Source organism: Pristiophorus japonicus, chromosome 4 (genome assembly GCF_044704955.1).
Source record: "Pristiophorus japonicus isolate sPriJap1 chromosome 4, sPriJap1.hap1, whole genome shotgun sequence".
Classification (NCBI taxonomy): Eukaryota; Metazoa; Chordata; class Chondrichthyes; family Pristiophoridae; genus Pristiophorus; species Pristiophorus japonicus.
This window is the reverse complement of record NC_091980.1, coordinates 56,973,715-56,994,836: the sequence shown is the minus strand read 5'-3', so window position 1 is coordinate 56,994,836 and position 21,122 is coordinate 56,973,715. Positions and strand designations below refer to the sequence as shown.

At 45.6% G+C, this 21,122-nt stretch overlaps 1 protein-coding gene and 1 pseudogene across 3 annotated transcripts in view; both read right to left on the bottom strand.

Moving 5' to 3' along the window:
* Nucleotides 1-21,122, bottom strand: part of LOC139262921 (pterin-4-alpha-carbinolamine dehydratase 2-like) — a 72,133-nt gene that overhangs the window by 34,834 nt on the left and 16,177 nt on the right. For 2 of the 3 annotated variants that reach the window (XM_070878222.1, XM_070878224.1), the window contains one exon: nucleotides 10,065-10,196. The exons of the other annotated variant lie outside the window; for it this stretch is intronic. In XM_070878222.1, coding sequence (XP_070734323.1) covers nucleotides 10,065-10,196 — 132 coding nt within the window. The remainder of the gene's footprint in view (nucleotides 1-10,064; nucleotides 10,197-21,122) is intronic. 3 annotated transcript variants of the gene reach the window in all.
* LOC139261926 (large ribosomal subunit protein eL20 pseudogene) lies at nucleotides 13,949-15,450 on the bottom strand (annotated as a pseudogene).

Sequence of the window (21,122 nt, the reverse complement as noted above, 5' to 3'; positions counted from 1 at the left end):
TGAGCTGAGAGACAATTACCTACTATATAATATATTATGCCTATTTTACTTTATTTGTACAGGCTAAAGCACAAATACTGCAATTGTCAATTGCAAAAATTCAAAAAAAAAAACAAGGCCTTTAAATAGCACTCTTAATTTTATTTCTCTGCTATTTAGCCCAGGTGTTAACCCTTTTATTTTAAAGAGGTTCACATCTCCAGTAAAGAAGAATTTCAGACAAACATGCTACTAATTTTCACGTTATTTTTCTCTCAACAGCATAATTTCAAGGTTCAAGTCAGCATGAAGCTGCTTCAACTTTCGGAGGTGGAACTTTCCATGAACAGGACAACTAACCACAAACTTCAAGAATATGAATTTGCTTTACTTAGTTAAAATAGACAAAAAAAGTTATAGTTCAGCAAAAAAATTTAAAAGTACTCTTGCCGACACATCCAATTTCGCTTACGAGCTTGTACAAGAGTCAGCCCAGATTCAAGATACTGAAACAACATCGCCCTCGCTTACGCAGTGCACTCAAAAATATCTGTGCACTGAAAAATATCTGTGCGGGAGAGTGGCAAAGTGAAAGATTAAAATGGGATTATCACTTCAAAAAGAAACCTGACTGTAAACAAGAGAGTGCTGAATCCCAGTATAGATCTCAATAATACTCCATCAACCAAGGAGATTTACAGACAACTTTAGCTTTGTTTTAAATGTCAAATCTTTTTAAGTAAAACCTAACATAGATAAAATACTTTGCATACAAAGTCCTGCATATAAAGTTAATCAGATTTTTTTATTATTAGTCTGTATAATTGAACCAAACCTTGATTAAAATTAGTGATTTTATTTAGCTTACCGTGAGGGGTCAAATACTATTCATGTGGGTTACACCTGCAACTAATCATCACCCAGCCTTTGATAATTAGCAAAGGATTCACTTGCCAAGACCAAATTTGTTTAAAATGAGAGCCTCATGGTCTGGTTTCCTATCGTAATGTAGCCATGCTGATCCTTTGCGCTATAAACGAGACACAAAATGAAAATCTCTAACAATAAGGCTTACATAGTAATATTCCTTTTCTTTTCCTGACTATTCTAAAGTCAGTAATTCAACAGTATGTAACAGCCTCTGGTATCCCACCCAGGCAGCTATTCAACTGTATGATGGACAGCAGACAATTCACTGATGCCCACATAGATACATTTTAAGCAGAAGTTACTAAATAGCAATCAGGGCAACATTTATTGATTTGGGGGTTAGGAGGTTTGGAAAAATCAAGTCAAATGCAGCACTCTTCTGCTATCCCAGCTAACTCAACACGGACCAAGGACCAAACCTGGCCCTTCCAACTCTATCGTTCAGTACCACATCACACTGGCATGTATCCACTGGTCATTGGTGGAAGCCTACTGATGGCTTTACCAGTGATTATTCGTGCTGTGGTGTTCTGGTAGAAGAACCAATAGGCCAACTTTATTCCACTGCCTGGACTATAACCATCCCCATCGATTTCAATCGTCAATCAACAGTGTATGCAGAGAGTACATTGCCTGTGATTCTACAACTAATGCTGTTTATGAGGCCTTGTAAATTGTATACCATGCTTGCAGAAGCAATAGTAACTATGGTTCAAAAGTAATGCATTAGTTGTGAAGCATTTTAGGATAATAAGGCAATAAAGAAATGTAGGTTTTTTCTTGCCACATGCACAGGTGGAGATTAAACAAAGGACAACAAGTTTTCAGATTCTTTTCACAGCATTAGTAAACCAATGCATTCCACAGATGTACAGCTTTGGCTTTTATTCACTGACACCATCAACATTTAGCAAGGTTTCTACTCCAGTGGCTAAAATTATATTTATGATATTCACAGCAGTTTCCCGCAAGCCTCAGATATTTATTTCCCATCACAAAAACCTGAAACAATTTGCCATGGGGAATAAAAACCCAAGAACACTAATCCTTTTGAAAGTTCCACGCTTGCAAAAGGTCCGACTCGCCCTCTGACTGATGGAGATGTGATGTTCTAGTGCAAGAACCAACAGATACTTATTAGTCCCCCTGCATAGCTTGCTTGAACCCAAAGAAACATTATAGATCTCAATGAAAATCTGTTGGTAGAACATATCAGGCATACCTACGCATAGACACAGACAACAGTACCTCAACAGTAGACCATTGAAGTAATTTTATGGTCTGCATATTATTCACTAGTGAAAGGGTGTTAGTCCACAGCATTGAAATTTGAGTAGCAGAATAGGCATAGTTGGATGTAGCATGTGGTGCACGCCCAAAGATTAATATCGGTAGTTTAAAATTTAAGTCAGGCTGCAGGGTTACTAAAATTAGGAGTTGCAGGTGGCCACAAAAATCTCAGGATCCAGGAAATGGAGAAGAATGGTAGCAAATAGTATAAAATTTACAAATCCCAACAAAAGTGACTAAGTCAACAGCACTCCCTGTGTAAGGAATAGGGAGGCAGCCAGAGATATGGCAGAGGTGAGTGAGAAGTTGGTGGAATTAAATTACTTGAATGTGCAAATTTGTCTAATCTAATTCATCTGATCCAGCAATTCATTTAGGAAACATAGAAATTAGAAACATCGAAATTTACAGCGCAGAAGGAGGCCATTTCGGCCCATCGTGTCCACGCCAGCCGATATTTCCAGCATAATTTAAAACCTCACTCACCTCCGGCTGCCTCCTTTTTCCTTAACATTATGGAGTGCCGCTGACTTCATTTTTTCTGTATCTGGATCCATGCAATTTGGCTCCTGGATATTATGCTGCATGCACCACCTACTTTTCTTTAGTGCTATGCAATATTAACAACTGCCCAAAACTCCCGAGTTTACAGGCGACAGCAGTATCAGTCTTCAGATACATGCAATTTACAGTCTTCATTTAAGTTTGCAAAGCTTTAGAGCAAAGTAATTTGAAACATAAACTTTAAATTAACTTTTGTTAATCTCCCCATGGCATACTTGAGAGAAAAAACTGTGTCTTACATTTTATTTAACCTGTCATAACAATGTTAAAAACTGAATTATTTTGCAAAAACTTGTGAAATACATGTATATACGTAATTATTTTTCTTCACATTAAAAGAGCATTCATGATTTCTAAAATATGACTCTGTCTATGAATGTGATTTCCAGACAGTTTGTATGTTTATTTTTGTTTTGTGTCCATGCGGAATATGATGCATGCCATGTGACCCCAACACAATGCGCCCCCGTCCCCGCCCCCCCCCACCTCCGCCCACTGGAGACTTTTATGTTTTGCCACTAGACTTTAGATTCAGAGTGTTGAGGTGAAGCTAAAGTAACACTTTTATTGCTGTTATAAACAAGGAGATAAAATCTTTGTGCTGCAGCTCCAGTTGTACAGGACCGCCTGGTCATGTCTTTCTGCAATGTTGCAGAGTGGGCACCCTGCCATGGAGTAGTCCATTCAGTCTACTGACTTGTGCGACTTTGAAAAGTACTGAGTCCAGGAATAAGAATTAGCTTTCTCGAGTGACTGATACCAATCTGTGTGACACGGCTAATTAGTGACAAATTTGAGACATTTTTATCATGCATCCCAGGCTGTTGAGCGAAGTAAAAGAGTAAATAGCAGAGGTCTTGGCCATCATTTTCCAGTCCTCTTTGGATCTGGGCATGGTGCCGGAGGATTGGAGAGCTGCTAATGTAGTACCCTTGTTTAAGAAGGGAGAAAGGGACAGGCCAAGTAATTACTGGCCTGTCAGCCTAAGCTCAGTGGTGGGAAAATTATTGGAAAAAATCCTGAAAGACAGGATACATCTGCATTTGGAAAGGCAAGGATTAATTAGGGACAGTCAGCACGGGTTTGTTAATCGAAGATCGTGTTTGACTAACCTGATTGAATTTTTTGAGGAGGTAACCAAGAGGGTCGATGAGGATAGTGCGTACAATGAAGTATAAATGGACTTTAGCAAGGCTTTTGATGAGGTCCTGCATGGTAGACTGGTCATGAAGGTTAAAGCCCATGGGATACAGGGCAAAGTGGCAAGTTGGATCCAAAATTGGCTTGGAGGTGGGAAGCAAAGGGTAATGACTGATGGGATGTTTTTTTGACTGGAAGGATGTTTCCAGTGAGGTTCCGCAGGGCTCAGTACTGGGTCCCTTGCTTTTTGTGGTATATATCAATGATTTAGATTTGAATATAAGGAGTATGATTAAGAAGTTTGCAGACGACACTAAAATTGGCCGTGTGGTTGATAAGGAAGAGGAAAGTCATGGGCTGCAGGAGGATATCAATCTGCTGGTCAGGTGGGCAGAGCAGTGGCAAATGGAATTTAATTCATATAAGTGTGAGGGGATGCACTTTGGGAGGGCTAATAAGGAAAGGGTATACACATTAAGCGGTAGGCCACTTAATAGTGTAGATGAACAAAGGGACCTTGGAGTGATTGTCCACAGATCCCTGAAAGTAGCAGGCCAGGTGGATAAGGTGGTTAAGAAGGCATACGGAATGCTTGCCTTTATTGGCCGAGGCATAGAATATAAGAGCAGGGAGGTTATGCTTAAATTGTATAATACTTTGGTTAAGCCACAGCTGGAGTACTGCGTGCAGTTCTGGCCGCCGTATTATAGAAAGGACGTGATTGCACTAGAGAGGATGCAGAGGAGATTTCCTAGGATGCTGCCTGGAATGGAAAATCTTAGTTATGAGGACAGATTGGATAGGCTGGGTTTGTTCTCATTGGAACAGAGGAGGTTGAGAGGAGACCTCATCGAGATGTACAAAATATTGAGGGGCCTGGACATAGTGGATAGTAAGGGCCTATTTCCATTGATGGAGGGGTCTATTACAAGGGGACATAGTTTTAAGGTGCCTGGTGGAAGGTTTAGAGGGGATTTGAGGGGGGGCTTGTTCACAGAGGGTTGTGGGGATCTGGAATTCGCTGCCTGGAAGAGTGGTGGATGCAGAAACCCTCATCACTTTTAACAGATGGTTGGATGGGCTCTTAAAAGTGTCATAACCTGCAGGGTTACAGATCTAGAGTTGGTAATTGGGTTAGACTGAATGACCTTTTGTTGGACGGCGCAGATATAACAGTAAGTACTGCAGGGAATAGAATACGGCCAGGGTGATCTCCTGGACTACCTGGATGGGTCGGAGAGGAATTTTCCCAGATTTTATTTCTCCCTAAATTGGCCTTGGTTTGTTATCTGTTTTTTGCCTCTCCCAGATGATCACAGGGCTCCGATTGGGGTGGAGTGTAGATGTTTTCAGTATAAGTGGTGTCTCAGTTGTGTGAGGAGGACTGGTTGGGCTGGGTGCTCTTTGCCTTTCCGTAATTGTTCATAGGTTTATATGTAACCTTTAGGGCTGCTGACCAAAGACCGTGTGGCTCTGTGTCGGTCGGCGAGAACACGATGGGCCGAAACGGCCTCTTTCTGCGCTGCAAATTTCTATGTTTCTATGTTTCTACAGTGTGGTTCAGCCATAAACAGATGTTGGGGAGAGGAATGGAGTCAGTGGCTAGTGAACGGAGTTTGTGGCGGGGACTGAAAACAATGGCTTCAGTTTTCCCAATATTCAAATGGAGAAAATTTCTGCTCATCCAGAACTGGATGTCGGACAAGCAATCTGATAATATAAAGACCATGGAGAGGTCGAGAGAAGTGGTAGTGAGGTAGAGCTGGGTGTCATTAGCATACATGTGGAAACTGACGCTGTGTTTTCGGATGATGTCGCCAAGGAGCAACATGTAGATGAGAAGTAAGAGGGGGCCAAGGATAGATCCTTGGGAGACACCAGAGCTAACGATGCGGGACAGAAAAAGAAGCTGTTGCAGGTGATTCTCTGTCTGTGATTAGATAAATAAGAATGGAACCAGGTGAGCACAGTCCCACCCAGCTGGGCAATGGTGGAGAGGTGTTGGAGAAGGATAGAGTGGTCAACTGTGTCAAAGGCTGCAGACAAGTCAAGAAGGACGAGGAGGGATAGTTTGCCTTTGTCACAGTCGCAAAGGATGTCATTTGTGACTTTGATGAGAGTCGTTTTGGTACTGTGGCAGGCGCGGAAGCCGGATTAGAGGGATTCAAACACGAAATTGCGGGAAAGATGAGCACGGATTTAGTAGGCGACAAAACATTCAAAGACTTTGGTGAGGAAAGGGAGTTTGGAGATGGGGCTGTAGTTTGCGAGGACAGAGGGCTCGAGGATTGATTTTTTGAAGAAGGGGTGATGACGGCAGATTTAAGGGGGATAGTACATGAGGAGAACCGTTAAGAAAGTCGGCTAACATGGGAGCCAGAAAAGGAAGTTGGGTGGTCAGCAATTTGGTGGGAATAGGGTCAAGGGGAGCAGGAAGTGGATCTCCTGGACAGGATGAGCTCGGAAAGTCACGAGGGGAGATTGGAGAGAAACTGGAGAAAGATGTGAGGTCAGGGCGAGGGCACGGCAGAGCCTTAAGAGGAAGTTTGGCCCAGTGAGCTAAAGGAAGAGGCAGAGGCAGCCGACAGGACAGTCTCAATCTTAGAGACAAAGAAGTCCATGAGCTCCTCACTTATCGCCGGAGGTGAGGGTGGAGACTGGGGAGAGGGGTTTAAAAAGATGGTTAGCAGTGGAGAATAGAAGCTAGGGTTTATTTTTACATTCCAGAATGATTCTGGAATAGTGAGCAATTTTGGCAGAACAGACCAAGAATCAAACCTGGGGCATTACTAGTCTGCATTGCTCAGTACCACTGAGCCACCACGAAACCCAATGATGGGAGATTTTCATCCCGTTGGTCTGGGCTGATTTTAAATCTAGATACTAGAGGTGAAAGAACAGGGCTATAACCAACAATGACACCAAGTCCCTCATCTACAAAGAACTTGTGAGGTGAAATTCCTCCTATCAGATGTTACGACAAGTACAATTCATGTACACCTATTTTGTTTTCACACTTTTCCCCTAAAATTATCAGGAGGAATTTCAGCCTCACATCCTTTCAATACAAGCCTTTATTCATTTTTATTCCAATTATTATTAAACGATTCACTATTTCTTATTTACATGCTGTCCCTTGGTGACAACATCTGAAAACACAGCGTCAGTTTCCACATGTACGCTGACCACACCCAGCTCTACCTCACTACTTCTCTTGACCCCTCCATGGTCTCTAAATTGTCCAACATCCAGTTCGGGATGAGCAGAAATTTTCTCCAATTAAATATCGGGAAGACCGAAGCCATTGATTTCGGTCCCCGCCACAAACTCTGTTCCCTAGCCACTGACTAAATCCCTCTCCCCAACATCTGTTTATGGCTGAACCACACTGTGCGCTACCTTGGTGTCATACTTGATCTTGAAGTGAGCTTCCAACCACATATCATTCTACTGGAGTAGAACTAAACTACAGAACCATTGGGAAGCTGTTTAAACTACGCCGCCTCCAGGCCAGGTCCAAGCTCACCCCAACCTCTATCGTTGAGCTGCAGTACGCGAACGCCTGCGTCTGCGCACATTCTGAGGCTGAACTCCAGGATATAGTCGATGTATTCACTGAGGCATATGAAAATATGGGCCTCACGCTTAACATCTGTAAGACAAAGGTCCTCCACCAGCCTACCCTCGCCGCACAGCACTGCTCCCCAGTCATCAAGAATCACGTCGCGGCCCTCGAAAACGTGGACCACTTCCCATACCTCGGGAGCCTCTTGCCAACAAAAGCAGACATTGAAGCGGAGATTCAACATTGCCTCCAGTGCGACAGTGCAGCCTTCAGCCGCCTGAGGAAAAAAGTGTTCGAAGACCAGGCCCTCAAACCTACCACCAAGCTCATGGTCCACAGGGCTGTAGTAATTCCCGCCCTCCTGTACGGATCAGAGGCATGGACGATGGGCAGAAGACACCTCAAGTCGCTGGAGATGTCTCCGCAAGATCCTGCAAATCCCCTGGGATGCACCAACATCAGTGTCCACGCCCAGGCTAACATCCCCAGCATTGAAGCACTAACCACACTCGATCAACTTCGCTGGGCAGGCCACTTAGTTCGCATGCCAGACATGGGATTCCCTAAGCAATTGCTCTACGTGGAGCTCCTTCATGTAAACCGAGCCAAAGGTGGCCAGCGGAAACGTTACAAGGACATTCTCAAAGCCTCCCTGGTGAAGTGCGATATCACCACTGATACCTGGGAGACCCTGGCCGAAGACCGCCCTAGGTGGAGAAAGTGCATCTGGGAGGGTGTGGAGCTCTTCGAATCTGAACACTGAGAGCGTGAAGAGGACAGGTACAGGCAGCAGAAGGAGCGTGCAGTAAATCAGTCCCACTCCCCCCTCCCTTTCTACCGACGAATGTCTGTCCCACCTGTGACAAGGTCTGTGGCTCTTGTGTTGGACTGTTCAGCCACCAAAGAACTCACTTTAGTAGTGGAAGCAAGTCTTCCTCGATTCCGAGGACTGTCTATGATGATGGTGATGATCCGCGGCATAACTAACACTGCCTATTTCCACTTCCATAATATCGCCCATCACCCATAATATTGCCTCAAGCTCATCTGCTGCTGAAACCCTCATCCATGCCTTTGTTGCCCCCTAGACTTGACTATTCCAATGCACTCCTGGCTGGCCTCCCACGTTCCAACTCACATAAACCTGAGTTCATCGAAAACTCGGCTGCCCATGTCCTAACTTGCAACAAATCCCATTCACCCATCATCCCTGTACTCGCTGACCTACATTGATGGCCGGTTAAGCAACGCTTCAATTTCAAAATTCTCATCCCTGTTTTCAAATGCCTCCATGGCCTCATCCCTCCCTAGCTCTAATCTTCTCCAGCCCTATAAGCCCTCGAGAATTCTGCGCTCCTCTAATTCTGCCCTCTTGAACATCCCGGATTATAATCGCTCAGCCTTTGGTGGCCGTGCCTTCTGTTCCCGAGGCCCTAAACTCTGGAATTCCCTGCCTAAACCTCTCCGCCTCTCTTTCCTCCCTTAAGGCATTCCTTAAAACCTACCTCTTTGACCAAGCTTTTGGTCACCTGCCCTAACTTCTCATTATGTGGCTCGGTGTCAATTTTTCTTTTGTCTTATAATATTCCTGTGAAACACCTTGGGACATTTTGCTACATTAAAAGCGCTGTATAAATACAAGTTGTTGTTATTCATAGAATCATAGAAAGTTACAGCACAGAAGGAGGCCATTTTGGCCCATCATGTTCGCTCCGGCCAACAAAGAGTTATCCAGCCCAATCCCACTTTCCAGTTCTTGGTCCGTAGCCTTGTAGGTTACGGCTCTTCAAGTGCACATCCAAGTACTTTTTAAATGTGGTGAGGGTTTCTGCCTCTACCACCCTTTCAGGCAGTGAGTTCCATACCCCCACCACCCTCTGGGTGAAAAAATTTCCCCAAATCCCCTCTAATCCTTCTACCAATTACTTTAAATCTATGCCCCCTGGTTGTTGACCCCTCTGCTAAGGGAAATAGGTATGTCCTGTTCACTCTATATCTACGCCCCTCATAATTTTATACACCTCAATAAGGTCTCCCCTCAGCCTCCTCTGTTCCAAAGAAAACAAACCCAGCCTATCCAATCTTTCCTCACAGCTAAAATTCTCCAGTCCAGGCAACATCCTCGTAAATCTCCTCTGTATCCTCTCTAGTGCAATCACATCTTTCCTGTAATGTGGTGGCCAGAACTGCACGCAGTACTCTAGCTGTGACCTAACTAGTGATTTATACAGTTCAAGCATAACCTCCCTGCTCTTATATTCTATGCCTCAGCTAATAAAGGCAAGTATTCTGTATGCTCTTCTTAACCACCTTGTTGATAAAGTTGTCCAGGACACTTTATAGGTACTCATCAAACCCAGTTAATCACACACCCCTAGCTTATGAAATAAAAACAGAAAATGCTGGAAATACACAGCAAGTCAGGCAGCATCTATGGAGTCAGAAACAAAGGTAACTTTTCAGGTTGATGACCTTTCGTCAGAACGCTTCCATTCGCTTATGCCATGGGTTATATATGGAGGAGGGGAAACAAATATTTGTTGAGAGGATTACTGCCTAGCCATGGTAACTCTTATTGGATTACAAAATACTGTACCTGGTTAAAATTCTTGAATGAAAATTCTTTGAAAAGTGCATCTCTGTCTTCAACATCTTCCCACCCAGCTGCTTTTAATTCTGGTAAAAGTTGTTCTCTTTCCTCTGGGGTTAACCACTGGGTCGTTGAAGCCTAAAAGAGCATTGAGTACAAGACAGTAATGAACTTAACCTAATTTTATCATGTTCAGCAACACAGCCTACATTTAGCAATATGGACTATATTATAAATAAGCACATGTGTGTTAATGTAAACAATCAAGGATTGTGTATAATTAAACAGGAACAGACATAAAATGACATTTCACTTGGAATCTTAATGCCACGTTTTCTTCTTCTGTACGACGAGGCAAGCATAACATGGAAACCCAGTGAGAAGGAACTAAAAGTCCTCTACCTTAGTACCACGACAGTTAACTAAAGTTTCACAGATAGCAAGTATGTGGGGGAAAATCTGAAAAACAATTCACGAGAATTATAGAATTCAAAATAATGGTCTATATTCTGTTTTTTTTCCAAAGTGAATGTAATAATATACATCTTCAGTTTCTACAACACAGTCATCTGCCAGGGAATCATTTTCTTGACCATGAAAATGTTGCTTTTGATGATGGGGCCTGGACATGACCATGCTTTGAAATCACTTGCACAGCACCACTTCTCTTGAAGCCCCAAGGCACGCTTTGTCAATCTTTGGACACTGGATGCCGGGTCTTAAAATGTAGGGCCCGAAACTCACCACCCAGTACCGCCAACTGTCGGCCACTGCTGCCGACATTCTTCTGGAAGATCCACCCAGTGCCACTTTCGATGTGGGCTGGAGCGGGCGGGAAGGGAGAGCTGCCAGGAACCGCCCGCTGACGTCAGCGGATGGCCAAGTGGCGCAACTAACCTCCCGCCCGCCGAGATGCCAGATTGGTGCGGGCGGGAATCGACGCCAGAATGGGGAAAGACCGCTGGCTGGAGGTTGGTCTGTCCCCGAAGGCAAGTATGAAGATCTTGAAAAAAAAGTTCGTAAACATTTTTTTTCTTTTCCACAGCGACTTACCTCAATGGGGTCCCCTGAAGGTCTTCCAATGTTTTTTTTCCCCTGATGATTTTTATTGGCAGGTCTTGGACCCTCCATGGGCCTGTCTCCATCCTCGGTGGCACTTGGATGGCAAGCGCCAGATTGGCAGCGTAATTCCATCATTTGCCGTCCGCCAACCTTCGAGGGACCTTGGTGATGAAAATCCCGCCCAAAGAACCGTCAGGTACCTCGGCGGCCATCAGCAGTCCTTTGGGCAGCACTTGGGCAGGCGGAGGCCTTCATCAATTTCAGGCCCATAGTCCCTGGGTAAATATGAGGAACATGGAGAAGGCAGTGTTTTCTTCACATACATCAAAGTGGCATATGCCAGTCCACAAAATCTGGCATTACAGGGACCCACCCCTGGAAAATAGCAGGGAGACAGAGCTCGTCCTCATGTAGTTCTCCACCCCAAATTTGCCAAAAGAATGATGGAAGCGAGGGGAAAGCTTAGGCCAAAGTGTCCGTAGACTATTTGACTATGTAAGCATCACAAATATGTTTAATCCTGCTCCAGAACATACTACTTTTATCAAAGCCATGATCCTGCCAAATAACAATTCTCCCCAAATATGAAGACCTGTGTAGCTGTACAGAACTTTCAGCATGTTCCGTGTAATCCATAAAATAACAAATTGTATTTGTACAAGTATAGCACCTTTAATGTAGAAACATCCCAAGACATTTCATAAAGGCATAATCGGGCACAAGTGGATATCGAGCCAAAGAAGGAGATATTAGGAGACGTAATCAAAGTTTGGTAAAAGGGGTGATTGTTAAGGAGGGTCTTAAAGGAGGAGGGGTTTAGAGGGAAATCCAGAGCTTGGGCCTAGATAGCTGAAGAGACAGTTGCTGAAGTGGGGAAGAGAAGCCAGACTCAGAGAAATGGAGAGTTCCGGGGGAATCGTACAGCTGGAGGAGGTTAGCGAGAGAAGGAGGGGCAAGGCCATGGAGGGATTTAAACACAAGGACAATCATTTTAAATTGGAGGAGCAAATGGAGGTAGCAAGGATAGGTATGATAGCGGAACAGGTCTTGGTGTGGGTTAAGATACAGGCAGCAGAGTGTTAGAATTCGCTGATGTTCACAGCGATGGAGGATGGGAGGCTGGCCAGAAGACCATTGGAATAGTTAAGCCTGGAGGTGACACAGACATGGATGAGGGATTTAGCTGCAGATGGGCTGAGGCAGGGGCGGAGGTGAGTATTCTGGCGGTTGCATCGTTTTAACCGCCGGAATACCGCTGGTGCGCACTCCCGCGGTTTTCAGGTCCTCGGTGCTGGCGAAGCCTAGCGATAGTGAACTGGAGCGGGCAGCGAAAACGGAAGAAAAGTCGCCGATCTCCATACCTTTAGTGAGAGAAGCAGAACCACTGCAGAAAATGGCCGGAAAATCTTCTCAGTGCATGCGTGGTCATTCTCCAGCGATTTCGGGGTCAAGGGTGACCCTGCACATGTGCAGAGAAGAATAGGACAGCGCTGGACATCTTGAGGCTGCAGAAGTTGGTTGAAGCCAGTGAGAGAGGAGCTGTGAGAGGATTTGTGAGGTGTTTTGAGGAGCACATTGATTATATTCAGTATATATAATATAAAATAATAATTAATAATATAATTAGTAATTATGATAATAGATCTTAAAATCGTTTAAAAAAAATAGTAATAATAAATAAATAAATAAAGTCAAATTATATATATATGAATAAATATCAATCCAATGGAGAATCAAGCCATGGAAGTGGAGTAGGAGTTCGGTGGGAGGAAAAGGGCCACTCGTTTCTCGGAGGAAGCCAGGAGTCATTGGTGAACGATGTGGAGGCCCGTTGGAATCAGTTAACACGGAGTGGGCGAGGGAAACCGTCACCGCCCGTGTATCGGCGGTTATGGCGAGAGATCGCTGAGGCAGTGTCCTCCGTCGTATCCGTGATGCGGGGGCCGAACCAGTGCCGCAAATGGTGGAATGACATCATTGGGTCTGCGAGAGTAAGTACTAGCTTTTATCATGCATTGACAATTTACTCTGAAGTAATGCCACATTTTATTATGTTGTAAAGCTTGATGTCATTTGTATTTCCCATCATCGGGCTGATTATGTTAGCCCACTGTATTTTCATGTGTTCATCATGCTACATTTGTGTGCTAACAAAACTTAAATCGTGCACTCGTTGATGAAAAGACAGAGGGACGGTTAATTGGGGTTGTGTGCCTATATATTGTGTATGCATGTATGTATGTATATGTTCTGAATTAGTAGCTGTCAAATTAGTTCACGCATATTTTTTGTCACCATTGCAGAAAAAATTAGCGGGCAATAAGGCGGAGCTCCACAAAACATGCAAACTGCTCCAGTAACTGAAGTTGGCCCAGGAGCTTGATGGAAGTTCAACTCGTGATGTTGATGGAACAAATGCTGAGGCTGCTCCTCGTCGGTCTAATTCAAAAATCTCTGGTTGGATTTAATGGGGAGAAAAAGCTGTTGGGAAGATGGGGGCAATCTCCCCAGACTATTATATTGCCTGATAGTGAGATTGAAAAGGGGTGGCAGCCTATTTTCTTCTCTGGAAGCACTGCTTCTCCTTGGAGCTCTGATCCATAGCAGCCCTGCAGCACCTCACCCAAGTGGCTATCCCTTTCAGCCTGGCAAATTTTGGGCTATTTGACTATGAATCATAGAATCAAATTTACAGCACGGAAGGAGGCCATCTCGGCTCATCGTGTCCGTGCCAGCTGACCAAGAACTATCCAGCCTAATCCCACTTTCCAGCTCTTGGCTCTATGGGTGCATTGCAGCCGAGCCTGCTGAGGTGATCCAACAGTATATCAATACATTTTAGAAGTGTTTGGTCTCTTGGTGATGAAGCGCAGCTTGTGCTAGCGACGAAGGATTTGTGTGGCAGAGGGAAATTGATCTTGGAATCATGGAATAGGCAATGGGGGTTCCCCCTCCGGGTCAGGGAATGGGGGGAGGGGGCCGCGATCCCCTTCCAGGTCAGGGAATTGGAGGGGAGGGGGGTGGGGCGATCCCCCTCCGGGTCGGGGAATGGGGGACAGGACGGGACGATCCCCCTCTGGGTCACAGAATGGGGGGGGGGGCATCCCAAACCGGGTCAGGGAAGGGGGTTTCCCCCTCCGGGTCGGGGAATGTTAGGGGAGGGGGTGATCTCCCTCTGGGTCAGGAAATGGGGGAATGGGGGGGGGGGGGAGGGGTGAAAGGACGATCCCTCTCCGGGTCGGGGAATGGGGAGGGGGGGGGCACGATTCCCCTCCGGGTCAGGGATTGGGGGGGGGGGGGGGGTGATCCCTCTCCGGGTCAGGGAATGGGAGGCTCCCATCCGGGCCTTCACCTGTTCCCTGACCCATGGGACCACCTGCTGACCTTTACTGTCTGGGCTCAAACAGTCTCCAGTCCCACGGGAGACGGAGACTTCAGAGTGCACGCCTCTCCCGCTCCCGCCGGGCCCCAGGGGCGGGGGGGTCAGGGGTCACGTTCCCTTTCTGAGGGCTGTCTGACCTGTTTTCCTTCACCTGGGCGGCAGGAAGCTGGATCCTTTTCTGAACGAGGCGGACATGGTCAATCTGATCAAAACCTGCCTCGACAGCATGTTGGGACTGCCGCCCCTCGGAATGGAGAAGACCAAGGACGAGACCAGTGCCAACATGAAGGAGAGGTAATGATCAAGCTTGTTTCGGTGCTCATAGCAGAATGGGCTCAATACTGGCCTTTGACCTATGGTGCCCGAGCTTAAAGGGAGCCTTACTCTGTATGTAACCTGTGCTGTATCTGCCCCGGGAGTGTTTGATGGGACAGTGTAGAGGGAGCTTTACTCTGTATCTAAAATCATAGCAGGCCAGCGACACTTGCTCGATGGAATCTCTTCTACCTTCATGATCTGAATGGAGTGAGCACAAGCACGATGGTGAGCCCCCATGTCACGGTAGCACTGGGTGACAGCACCAGCAATGGTCAGGTCCCTGTACTCACTGTACATATTATGGGTTCCACTACGAGCGCCTTAGCACAGCCAAATACCAAAGTTCTTCACTTCTTCTGGTGACTTCTCAAAAACCTATCCACAATTGACAATTTCACCAGCAGACTTTTTCAGTTTCTTCATCAAAGAAATGAAGTACCAGAATCGAGACTTGGCAACAATATGATTTGGAGTGAAGATGCGCATCCGATACAGAGCAGGGCTGGGCAGGCAACGCCCAATCACCTTGTATTCCTGGAGGGTGCCCGAATCTGTCCTGTCGCCTCTCGCTCGCCTGCCACCCGAAGGAGTGTGCGCGTGCCCATCCATGCAATTTCCAGCAGGGGTCATTAGACAGTGATCAGGAGCTCAAACCCTGGTTTTCATACTCTTCTCCCAGATTGTGGGTGTCAAGGCCAATTCCAAAGATATCAGTTTCACCTCGATTAGCCAACTCGACACAAACTGAGAATTAAACCTGATCTCGTTGTTGTAACCCACTAACCAGCCGCTGCATTTATATATTTTTTTTAAATCTTCTCCTCCCCTCTGGCTCTTTGGGCAATTATCTTAAATCTGACCCTTCTGCCAGTGGAAACAGCTTCTCCTTATTTTACTCTATCAAAATCCCTCTTAATTTTGAAATGACCTGAAAATGCAAATAGCAGATTGTATAAAACACAAAAGTATATGAAGTTTCCCTGCTGGAGCTGTGCCTTGTTTGAGCTGCGCTTTTGCAGGTCCATGGTTTTGGTTACCATTTACGGTCAGATTAGTGTCTATGTGACTGCTCTTTTAAAGTTTCTGGCTTTGTGATATAAAATAAATTGGAGAAGATGGAATAGCTGGGGTGATCAGCCAGCTTGTTATGATGGTGAAAAGTAATCTCCACTCTGAATGAAGTTTGTATCCCAGCTGGCAATACTTAATCGTGCATAACATTGGGCCAAAGTCAGGTAGCTACTTTAAAAATGGACGGTTGTGATCGGAGCGATAACACATGGTAGCGGGCCTTAAAAAGTACTTTTTGGTGGAAATTAACGCTGGGGGGCGAATTTTGGGCGATTTGCAGCAACGCCGGCGGTAATGGTAGGCCGAAATTACAGCCGGCAATAATCGGGAGGTGAAAGGGGTGGTACAGGGCGGTAATTTACATTAAATGGGCGATCCTAGGGGAAATTCTAGCCCATGTCTTAAGATGATGTTGCTAAGGGGAAGCATGTAGATGAGAAAGAGGGGGGGGTCAAAGGATAGATCCTTGGGTGGAGACTCCAGAAGTGATTATGCAGGTGCTGGAAAAGATGCCATTGCTGGAGATGATTTGGTTGCAATTGGATAGGTAAGAGTTTAACCAAGCGCAGTCATACTCAGCTGCACAACGGAGCAGAGGCGGTGGTGGAGGATTGTGTAATCAACTGTTCCAAAAGCTGAAGAGAGGTCAAAGAAGTCGAGGTGGTATAATGGACCACAATTACAGTTACAGAGGATGTCAACTGCGACTTTGATTAGGGCCATTTCAGTGCTGTGACAGGAGCTGAATACTGATTGGGGATATTTAAACAAGGAGTTGCAGGAAAGATGGACATGACTTTGGGAGGCGACAACATGTTCAAGAACTTTTGAGAGAAAAGGGAACTTGGAGATGGGGTGGTAATTTTCAAGGATATAGAGGTGTTTATTTTTAACAGGAAGGGGGTGATGAGAAGGGACAGTGCCTGAGGAGAAGGAACTGTTTACAATAAAATAGCATGTACGTCATTATTCTGCATTTTACCAAAAATGTGTAAAATAATGCACAACTCATTAACAGTAAAATAAAGTTACATGAAGAAAAAGTCATGACAGGTTTGACTGGAAGTTTAACATACTTCAGTAGTAAAAGCCTTTATTCTGCTGCAATTCCTTAAATTCACCACAAGATGGCAAATCGTCTCTAACAGAATCCAAAACCTTAAACAGAATTACACAATAAACCTCTAAACCTACATCTACCTTAACTTTAGATGACAACGTTCCACTTTTGAAATTGTTAAATGCGCTTAAAATTTGAGACACTTAAAAAAAAAGGTGTGTCACCAAGAAATCTTGGTTTTCACAAATATGCATATTATGAATGCATATTTTTAACGCTCGGTCAATATTTTGTAGTCTTAGTCATAGGCTGCAGCATAATTTAGGAGGGAATTGGTTAAATATTTGTAAAGGAAGAATATAAAAGAATACAGGGAATGCAGGAAAATTAGATTACAGGCACGATAAGCTAAACAACCTCTGTGCTGTGACTTCAATGTCTATGATAATGACTGATTCAGAAGCTCAATATGAACTGGTCAAAATGAATTAGACAAAATATGTAAGTGGGCAGATCAATACCAGATGAAGCTTAATACAGACAAGTGTAAAGTGTTCTAACCCACAGAGACCAATTGTAGTGCCCTGCTACAACTCCAGGTGCATTTAGTTAACATGGAGGTAACCTTGCACCGTGGACTAGTGGCAATTAGGATCTGGCTGAATCTATCAAAACAAAATTCACCCCACTCTATTTTAATTAGAGAACAAGAGCAATGCCATCAGTCAGGACTGAGAAGAAAGGATAGTATTTTAATGTGTGGGAGCTGAGACATTATGCAGTTTTCAAAAAAGTAAACTAATCTAGATCGTACATCTAAGGAGGTTTACTCCCTTTGCAATTGGCAGAGAAAACACACACATTTAGAGTACACTGTTCTGTGAAAATAAAGGGGCCAAAATTGCCCTCCTCCTTGAAGTCCATTACCTCCAAGAGGTAGTAATGGTGCGGATAGGCCTCACAGGCTGGGAGCAGGTGGATGGGCCGACCCTTCATAAATTGGAACGGGTTTCTGCGCCACCTGTGCTGCCGCCCCGGCGGGCACGCGCCGACCCCCTTCTGACCGGCGGTAACCCCTTTCCACCCCGCGGGTTGGTGCCACTGACAGCTTTCCCTGGTGGGAAGCTGCGTGTGCCTAGCCGGCGCGTCCGCCCTTAAAGCACTCCCGCGGCCTCCATTTTATTTCATTTGTTGTCCGACATTTTTTCAAGTCCTGAACATTGCTCTGCTCTCCACCCCATGAATTGGGGCGGAGAAAAATCTTCAGAAACGGTAGGCGCACCTACTTTCAGTCTGGTGGCAATTTCGGCCCCAACATCTCTTGGGCTACTGCTTTTCAGAGATAGTAGGTTTTGCTGATCACTCAGCTGCACCTTCCTTTGTCCAGTAACGTACTTAATTTACTGTACTTGCTTTAGTTTCCATTTAATGACTGTCATCATCATCATGAGAAGCAGTCCCTCAATATCAAGGAAGACTTGCTTCCACTCTAAAAGTGAGTCCTCAGGTGACTGTACAGTCCAATGTGGGAATTAGTGTCTCTGTCACAGGTGGGACAGACAGTGGTTGAATGAAAGGGTGGGTGGGGAGTCTGGTTTGCCGCATGCTCCTTCCGCTGTCGGCGCTTGATTTCTGCATGCTCTCGCGACGAGACTCGAGGTGCTCAGTACCCTCCCGGATGCTCTTCCACCACTTAGGGCGGTCTTGGGCCAGGGACTCCCAGGTGCCAGTGGAGATGTTGCACTTTATCAAGGAGGCTTTGAGGGTGTCCTTGAAACGTTTCCTCTGCCCACCTGGGGTTCGCTTGCCGTGTAGGAGTTCTGAGTAGAGCGCTTGCTTTGGGATTCTCATGTCGGGCATGCGGGCAACGTGGCCCGCCCAACGGAGCTGGTCGGGTGCGGTCAGTGCTTCGGTGCTGAGGATGTTGGCCTGAGCGAGAACACCAACGTCGGTGCGTCTGTCCTCTCAGTGGATTTGCAGGATCTTGCAGAGTCAACATCTTCACAGAGGCATATGGAAGCATGGGCCTTACACTAAACGTCTGTAAAACAAAGGTCCTCCACCAACCTGACCCCACCACACAGCACTGCCCCCCCCAGTCATCAAAATCCATGGTGCTGCCTTGGACAACGTGGACTATTTTCCATACCTCGGGAGTACTATCAGCAAGGGCAGACATCGATGACGAGGTCCAACACCGCCTACAGCGTGCCAGCACAGCCTTTGGTCACCTGAGGAAGAGAATGTTTGAAGGCCTGGACCTCAAATCTGGCACCAAGCTTACGGTCTACAGGGCAGTAGTGATACCCGCCTTCCTGCATAGCTCAGAGACGTGGACCATGTACAGTTGACACCTCAAAGCGCTGGAGAAATACCACCAATGCTGCCTTCACAATGACTGTCAATTACCAACCTTGTACATTAAATATTTTAATTTCAGAGTAACTTATCCTAAGCGCGAGTCATTAATACACTGTAACCTTAACTGTTCTCAAAATGAAGGCTGTCAAAATTAAAACAAATCAACGTTACTGTTTATCCAAATATTCTCCTTTGGAAATTAATTTAAAAGCACAAGTTTCACTTTATAGTTTTAAGCAAATGTACAACATTGCTTTAATCCTTTCTGCCCTCAGTACAATATTACATACAGCAGCTACACCATTTCCCTGCACGACAGCCCATTTCTGTCACCTGACTTAATATCTTGAAGGCATGAATCTATATTTGCCATTACGTAATATTAAATGATGCAGCCACATTCCTCAGAAGTTGGTCATGGTCAACATCTGCTACCACCAGCATACCTCTCAATTTGCACTGTGTTATAAAGGTGGAATTCCAATGTGTGATTGGGGTGAGAATGTGGAACGAGCAAATTCGCAGATTTTGCCAGCTTAGGAGCTTTTCGTACTGCTGCTGATTTTCTCAGCTGTGCCGTTTCATCTCAGGACGTCCCAATTAGATGGAACGGTCGACAAAAACGGTCACCAGGTGAACTCCACCTCTCTTCTCGGAATCGAGGAGGACTTACTTCCACACTAAAATTGAGTTCTCAGGTGAGTGACGAGTCCAATGCGGGACCTACAGTCTCGGTCACAGGTGGGGCAGATGGTGGTCGAGGGGACGGGTGGGTGGGGAGCCTGGGTTGCCGCACGCTCCTTCCGCTGTCGACGCTTGGCTTCAGCTTGCTCTCGTCGAAGAGACTCAGGGTGTTCAGCGCCTTCCCGGATGCTTTTTCTCCACTCTGAGCGGTGCCAGGGATTCCCAGGTGTCGGTGGGGATGCTGCACTTTATCAAGGAGCTTTGAGGATGTCCTTGAAGCGTTTCCTCTGCCCATCTGGGGCTTGCTTGCCATGTCGAAGCTCCAAATAAAGCGCTTGTTTTGGGAGTCTTATGTCAGGCATGTGGATGATATGGCCCATCCACCGGAGCTGGTCGAGCGTGCTCAATGCTTCGGTGCTGGGAATGTCGGCCTGAGCGAGAACACAAATGTTGGTGCACCTATCCTGCCAATGGATTTGCAGGATCTTGCGGAGACAGCATTGGTGGTACTTCTCCAGTGTTTTGAGGTGCTTGCTGTATATAGTCCATGTCTCTGAGCCACATAGGAGAGCGGGAATCACTACTGCTCTGTAGACCAAGAGCTTGGTGCCGGGTTTGAGGTCCTGGTCTTCAAACACTTTCTTCCTCAGGCGACTGAAGGCTGCACTGGCACACTGAAGGCGGTGTTGGACCTCGTTGTCGATGTCTGCCCTTGTTGACAGTAGGCTCCCGAGGTATGGAAAATGGTCCACGTTATGGAAAATGGTCCACGTTAGGAGGGATTTTGATAACCGGGGGTGGGGGGGGCAATGTTGTATAGCGGGGGCAGGTGGGGATTCCATCTGCTCCTGATGCCTTGTTGTTTTTCAGTGGTCGGACTCCATCACCATGGATGTTAACACATTATAGCCACTGATAAATACAAAAATAGCCTAACCATCTTCAGGAAAAAGTGTTTGCAAGTGAATAAAACGTTTGCTAAAGACGATGATGTAAAACACACTGAAACGAATCATGTTACCATAAAGTTTATTATGCATGATTCTCCTTCCCAAAAAAAAAGAGTCTGACAAACACTTTTACCTGAATTCAGTGCCCCTTAAACACAACAGGTTAGGGCTCTACT